Source organism: Engraulis encrasicolus, chromosome 19 (assembly GCF_034702125.1).
Source record: "Engraulis encrasicolus isolate BLACKSEA-1 chromosome 19, IST_EnEncr_1.0, whole genome shotgun sequence".
NCBI classification, from domain to species: Eukaryota; Metazoa; Chordata; class Actinopteri; order Clupeiformes; family Engraulidae; genus Engraulis; species Engraulis encrasicolus.
In genome coordinates, this window is record NC_085875.1 from 33,617,729 (window position 1) to 33,625,228 (window position 7,500).

General features: G+C 45.9%; 1 protein-coding gene across 1 annotated transcript in view; it reads right to left on the bottom strand.

The window, feature by feature from the left end:
* syt16 (synaptotagmin XVI) overlaps positions 1-7,500 on the bottom strand; it is a 47,223-nt gene that overhangs the window by 12,132 nt on the left and 27,591 nt on the right. The window contains exons 3-4 of the mRNA XM_063184177.1: positions 4,389-4,604; positions 1,491-2,116 (exon numbers count right to left, since the gene is read on the bottom strand). Of these exons, the coding sequence (XP_063040247.1) occupies positions 1,491-2,116; positions 4,389-4,604 (842 nt within the window). The remainder of the gene's footprint in view (positions 1-1,490; positions 2,117-4,388; positions 4,605-7,500) is intronic.

Below are 7,500 nucleotides of genomic sequence, written 5' to 3' on the forward strand. Positions count from 1 at the left end.
CACACACACTATACACACACACACACACCTACTCCGTGCTCTGACACCTCTCCAACAGCGCTGAGAGCTCCGTGAGTCTCAGCGACACCCTGACACATTAGCACAGAGCAGAGTATCTCCATTAGCAACAGGCATTGACGAGCAGGGGGGGTTGGAGGTTGGCGTGGGGAGGTTGGCACACACACACACACACACACACACGCACACGCACACGCACACGCACACACACACACACACACACACACGATGCTGTTACATGTCAACTCTGCATTCACCACCTCCTCCTCCTCTAAGTATAGTACACTGCTCATGTCTATTCATTGCACCTGAGCTGAGATCCCGGTGACCTCCGTAGAATCAGGCGTTGGTGAAACGGGTGGGGGATGGGGATGGGGGTCGGTGTGTGTGCAGTTGGTTGTGACCTTTGCATGCACCACCTCCTCCTCCACCTCGTAGGTACACCGCTTATGTCTATATTCATCACACCTGCGGCACTCAACTGATAGCTCCCAGCAACCGCCTCAGCACCAGGCATTGGTGATCACAAGGGGTGGGAGTGAGGTGATGCCGTTGCTCCTCAAGTTTGCATGAACCACCCACTCCTCCTCGATGTACTTAGTGTCCCTATTCGTTTCCCCTTAGCCCTCAACTGAAAGCCCCCAGCTACGCCTTTATCAGCTGTTGGTAGTGGAGGGGGGTCTACGCTGTTGCTGGTACATCACCTCTCTGTGTACCGCCTACTCCTGTATGTACACTCCTCATTTCTACCCCTTACAACACCTGTGGCCTCACTAACTACTCTGAGTTCTGCCAGCGACACAGTGGGGAAGATGGAGTGACAGAAAAAAAACATAAAAAGACAAGAAAAAGTTGGGACAGAAATAGAAAGTCTGATGTGGGGCCAGATGTGTCTGCAAATGGTTCTGACTCTCACTGCCATAGGTTCCGTTTCATCATCAATCAGTCACGGTGGCAGCCAGGCATGTCTCTATCTAGGCTGACTGCCAATGCCCAGAGACTGTCTATGCAATGATCATTTCACTTGCTGTGCGAAGCTGTCTTTGACAGGCAGTAGTAGGGATATGCCAAGAATAGGTCAGTGCAATGAAAATCTGTTCAAATACAGCAGGCTGAAGAGGAAAGATCAGTGTGGACCCTCGGTGTTGCATCTCAAGGCACGTTCAGGTCGACAGAGAACCGTTTGCACCGGTGTCCATTCTCACACCTCAAATGGACTGCCGTGTTCATCCTGCAAGTCTGAGCATCTGTTGAGTACTTTGGTTCCAAATGTAACTGGTGCGGGAATGGACACCGGCACCATTCTGGTTGGCCTGAAGAAAGTATCAGGTGCTGTTTCCACGTAGCTGGATATTTTAATATGTGGATACTTTTTTCTCCTAGTTGCATTGGTTTTGCATTGGTTTTGGTCTCTCTCTCTCTCCACTTATTTCTGTCTCTCTCACTATCCTATCTGAGCAAAAATGTCTTACCTCTGGGCTCCAGCAGGTGGAGGAGCTGTCGGTGCCGTCGTGGTCGTAGGCCTGGTTGTCCATGGCCATGCTGCTCTCCGCCATCTCTAGGCTGTCGGGGGTGCTGGTGGTGCTGGTCCTGTGGTGGTGGCGGCTGTGGCTGCTGCTGTGGTGCTGGCTGCCTGATCCCGCTCGGCTGCCCGTCCTGCTGGCCGGCCTGCTGCTGCTGCCGCTGCCTGCTCCACTCCCACTCCCGCTCCCGCTCCCCCTGCGCTCTGCTCTGCTGTCGCTCCCGCTCCCCCTGCGCTCGGCTCTGCTGCTGGCTCTGCTGCTCACCCTGCTGCTGCTGTGGCTGTGGCTGTGGCTGTGGCTGTGGCTGCTGGCCCTCTCCCTGGGCGTGGGGGTCGGGGTGAGTGCAGGGGTGGTGGGAGTAGTTTTATTTGGGGTGGTGGTCATAGTCCTCTCCTCCCGTCCGTCGACTGTGTCCCGGGAGGCCAGGGAGTCCCTGTCTGCGTCTGCGTCCTGTGCACAGGCCGAGAGCGGGTCGCGGATGGGACGGGTGTCTGAGGTCGCTCCCCCGGAGCGGGACACGGGCCTGGAGGAGGTCAGGGGGTCCTTGAAGCTGCGCTGGCTAACGCTGTCCCCGTCTGGAAATGAATGGGCAGATCCAGAGATAGACACACACATACACGCACGCACGCACACACACACATGCACATACACACATGCGCACGCACGCGCACACACACACACACACACACACGCACGCACGCACACACACACACACACACACACACACACACACACACACACACACACACACACACACGCACACAATCATGCATTGAAAAAATTATTTACAATTGCCATTATATTATACGTACATAATTTGTAAATTGAATTATAATAAATCATACTTGTGTGTTATTCTGCATTAGCGAATCTGCAATTGTGTGTAACTACATTACATATCACTCTTGACAATGTTAAACAGTACTTATGTACAACATACATACAGTAGATGAAGTATGGACATATTCACACATTAGTTTCATACTGTATAAGCTTCAAATCTCCTACAGGGCCAGGTGAAAGACATGACATTCTGCATATAATAGGGGCTCTCAACTCTCAATGTTCTCATTCTCTTCCCCCATCATATTACCCAGAATGCTCAAATCCTCACACAAATGAAAAATCACTATGCGTCATAGGGCGCATCAACGGGAACCCTTCTTTCCTTGCCTGTGCACTGTGTGATTGTTTCATTCATCTTTTGACAGATCTGAGTGCACTTAGCACTGAAACGCCCTACGTAGGCCACCTTTGCAAAGGGCCTCATTTAGCAGCAAGTGATTGACGGTCTTTATTTGTGAAAGAACAGCCTGTTCTGCTAGAGACCACAGCCCGCCAATTAGCTTACGCCGAGTGAGTGCCGAATCGAGAAGACCGTTCGTTGCCCTGGCAACAGGCTGGACGCTCCGGCATGGCAACAGGGGCACGATGACTCATGACGTTCCATGTGATGGAAATGGAAATAGCGGACGAGTGCAGTGCAGTGCACGCAGGGAAAATGGGAGCAAATTTACTTGAAGAATGCGACAAAGTGGCCTGACCGACCCGTGTGGAAGGGCGGCCTAATCTAGTTTGCAATTTTTTGTCCTCTGTAGAAGGGAACAGGCAAAGGCACGGCGCAATCTTCCTCAGAAGTCGCATGGCACACGGAGTTCTCTGAGGCTGAATGTGTTCCATATGAGAGCACGAGAATCACAACATCTCATAATAATGTGAATGTCAGGGAGATTTATATTCACTGAATATGTTTCATCCGTGCAAAACAGGTGAAACACCAGGTCTCGCTTGACACATACTACACTACACCTTGATCACCATCAATTTCTCAGAACAGAAAATTCAGAATTTACAATGACCTGTACAGGACTAGGGTAATTGCACAGGTATAGCCATGTCATTTGGAATATGTTGCACTGGATTGTAGCTTCTGAAGTATCAGGAATTAGGATCATACCAAAGTTAATCTGCTCATTTCCATGCCATGCTACACTAAAAAGCAGCAGTACAGATCATGTAAAAACACTACATCTGCACTACATCTGGGAGTGTAGACTGACGGCCCTAATGATATACTGTATTTTAATTAAGCTATCTTATCGATCTTGGGTGTTTTGAAAGGTGCTATAAAATTATTATTATTATATTATGTACAATACTGTGAAGCTGCATTGATCCGGACGCTGATCTAAGTTGCTTTCAGGTGATGTTGTTATGTAGAAAGGATCTCAAGAAGCCCATTACACATTTGGCCTTCAACAGAATGTACGGCATTATTCAGGGAAGATGTAAACAGTTACTGTCTCACATTTGGTCACATATGAGGCCTTTGGACTGTAATATCATCACATAAATCTTCACGCCCCTTAGTATGCATCTTGCAATTTGAGTGTATTTGCAATTCGATAACTCTACTGTATTCATATGTATTAGGTTCATTATGTCTAACTGTTTAACTTAAACACTTTAGATTTTCTTTTGCCTTAAGACATGTAAAAGTTTTTATATTTCACATGTCTTAAGGCAAAAAAAATCTAAAGTGTCTACTGTATTCAGATTCAGCACAAATCAATTAACACTATGCAGTTCGAGCACTGTCTGCTCTACAGCTGACCATTTAAAACGGCATGTGTGCAGCGATGAGAGGGTGTAGTGTTTAACCCAGAACTTTTGTTAGTCAAGGTGGTGGGGCGTTAAAAGTACATTTTTTTGGCTAAGCAACTTTAGAAATTACATTCACAACATGAAATCTGTATCTTTTCAGTGGCCTAGTCAAGGTGGTAGGTGATTCTTGTCAAGGTGGCCGCCTTGGCAATAAAGTGCTGGGGGAAACCCTGCGGTGCATACCCTCACAGTCTGAAGGCTCCGTGGTGCCATCTTCCTGATCCGACACCAGGCGGGTGAACTTGTGCTGGTGTCCGGGGGCAGCCTGCGTGGCACTGGCCTCGTTGCCTGACGTGCGGAAGCTCTGGGAACGTGACACCGAAATCTCAAACTGTTTCGCCACGTCGTCCTCGCTGTCGGAAGAGCTGGTGTGCTCTCCATCGTTGCCGAAGCTGCTCACTGCACACAGACAGATACGGACAATGGCCATGAGTATACAATGAGCATACAGTATGTGTTAGAATCAGTTGTGCTCAAAAGTTTACATATCCTGCAGGGCCCTAAATTAACACCAGCCAACTGGCCATATGCTGGTGAAATTTCGATTTGACTGGTAGAGAAGACCAGTGTTTGGCTAGTAAGAGTATCGTCTACTAGCCATTTTGACTGGTGATGAAAAAAGTTAGTTTAGAGCCCTGATACCCTGTACATACCCTGCATGAAGGATTTCTTGGACGTTTCTCAGAGAATATGAATTATGTGAGAATAAAACAAATCTGTCACTGGTGCTTAGCTGTTGGTTGAAGTAATTTATCGTCAAATAGCTGCAATCAGGTTTCCCACTTGTTTCAAGAACTCATTTTCCAGGACATGTCAAGCCTGACTCTCGCCAGATGAATGGGTTTCGCCTTGCTCCACGAACCTCTACCTCTAACTATGCCATATGCTTAGGCGTGCAAAGGTGTGGTTTTACAAAAAAAATCCTTGCGCTTGATTGGAGAAACCATTTTAATATACAGTTGAAATTACAGAATCAATGTTGACGTGAGTCCATGTGAGCAGACATTGCTGTCTGACACAACTGTCAAGTTTCACTTATTTTCCTCTTCTCCACTACGTTTAATCTTTGACTACGTCACATCTCTGAAAATCATCATCATCAGTTATTAGATGAACCACAATCCTAAGGATGGTCAACACATAAAGTCAGTGTGTCTCAGACAGCTGAGTCAGTGCATACAATGTTGTGACAGCATGTAGCTCATTTGAGAGAGGTGAATTACATAGAGAGACATACTACACTAAAAAACTGGTTAAAACTGCATCGCTAAAAGACCCAGACATACAGAGAATGAAATACATACAGAAATGGCTAATTACAGCTATGTCTAAAATGAAAAACACACTAAAGGAGATGCTCAAAGCAGACGTGAAACATCTACCACAATAAGTCAAGCTAGTGCCCAGTCAATTCTATGGAAACCTTTATATTATCCCTTTAGCATAGAGCCTATGTTATAGCCTTACTATCACCAACATTGTAATGGCTACGTCTTAATCTGTTACTTAAGGCTCTCTGTAATGTTGCAGGGCTCTCAAGTTTAGAAGATTGTTTGGAGTGAGATTTAGATAAATAAATAAATGGGGGGGCATCGACCCATCATCACCCATCGACACTTGGTTTCCCTTCAACCCAGCTAGTTAAAAAGTTTGATTAGACCAAATACACTATGTATTCAATATGCTTACTCCTAACCAGTGCTCGAGTTGTAAAATAGCCTATAAGCAGCTGGGGATGGTCAGAAATTGATTCTAATTATTGGTAGTTTGGGGGTTTCTCCCCCGAGAAAATTCTGAAAATGTAGTTTTTGAAAGCGCAATTTCAACACAATGTGAAGAAGGGATGTATACCTTATTTTATAGGGAGGTGATTTTTGACCATTTTCATTGAGGGGGATGATTTTAGACAATGTTCATTGTGGGGGGATAGCCTAAAATAGGCTACATGTAGGCATATGTTCTTTATTGTGCATTGACATTATCAGCCCAAATTAAAATAAAGTCCAATCACTTTTAAGACACTTTTTTTTAGACATCAGACCCAAATAATACCCTTTTTCATTCAATACCATGATATCTCCAGCACCATTGGTTGCCCCTGACTTCTTTAGCCTACTTGCCCTCTCTTCTACCACTTCCTCCATTCTCTCCAGTCTGTCTAATATTTGACCACCTCCCACTCCTCTTGTCTCCACGTTCAATCATGTTTGGGAGGGATGATCATCAAACAATCAGCTGGGGTTATAGCCTAGCTAGCGTTGTTGCTCTCTTTTAACGTCCCTGTCAAGGCTACATGGGCTGGAAATATTGGTATAAGGAGTAAAAACAGTAGCCTAACAAGTGTCATATTTTCACCTGTATGAATTTATCACCTGATGGTCCTGGCTCCTGCGTCTCCAGTTCGCCTACTTGCAATTCGTAAATTTTACAGTTCTCTCTGAACTCTGCTGCGCGTGCTATTGGATGAAACTCTGATCCACTGCTCTGATCTGCCCGACAACCGAACAATCTATTTTCTGATTGGCTGAATAGCGTGGTAACTAGTCTGAACACAGAAGCGCTGTTACAAATTGCTGACACGTCTGTGGATAGGTTGGATGAATTAATGTGCGCCGATTGGATAAGTTATCAAAACTTCAGAGTGTGAAATACCATGTGTGGAGTGTGAGAGTGTGAACTCGCTCAAATGAGTGTGTCACACTCTCAAAGAGTGAGACTTGGGAGCCCTGTGTTGTTATGATGTTGTTATGATGTAGGTGAGTATTTTCAGCATATACTGTAGTGAGTAGGCCCGCCAGCGACCCCATCTGCACTAAGATGCTACTGGCTGGCCATTCAGAGAATCCAAATGAACTCACCCCCACACCCTTACAACAAGACAACCAAGGACAAACAGGTGCTCCCTAATGCACAGACACCCTCTGTTCACAACCCCACTCATTTGGATGCCCCCACCACCTTGTTTGAGGACCAGGTGGAAACAACAGCAACCACTGTCAACAGGAACTGACTTCCCTAAACGATGGCAAAATAAAAGTATCCTCAATACAGGGTCAGTGTTATTATTTTGGCATAATAGATTGTGATTGTACTTCGACAATTGGACAATTGGCAGTGAAATTGATATTGCAAAACATACTGTCCTCTGGGTGTTGAAGAATAGAGCTTCAAATGAATTAATGAATGAATGAATGAATGAATGAATGAATGAATGAATGAACGGATGGATGAATGGACGACATTCAATAATAATGGCATAACAGCAGATTTGTGGACCGTTATCTATTTTTTCCCT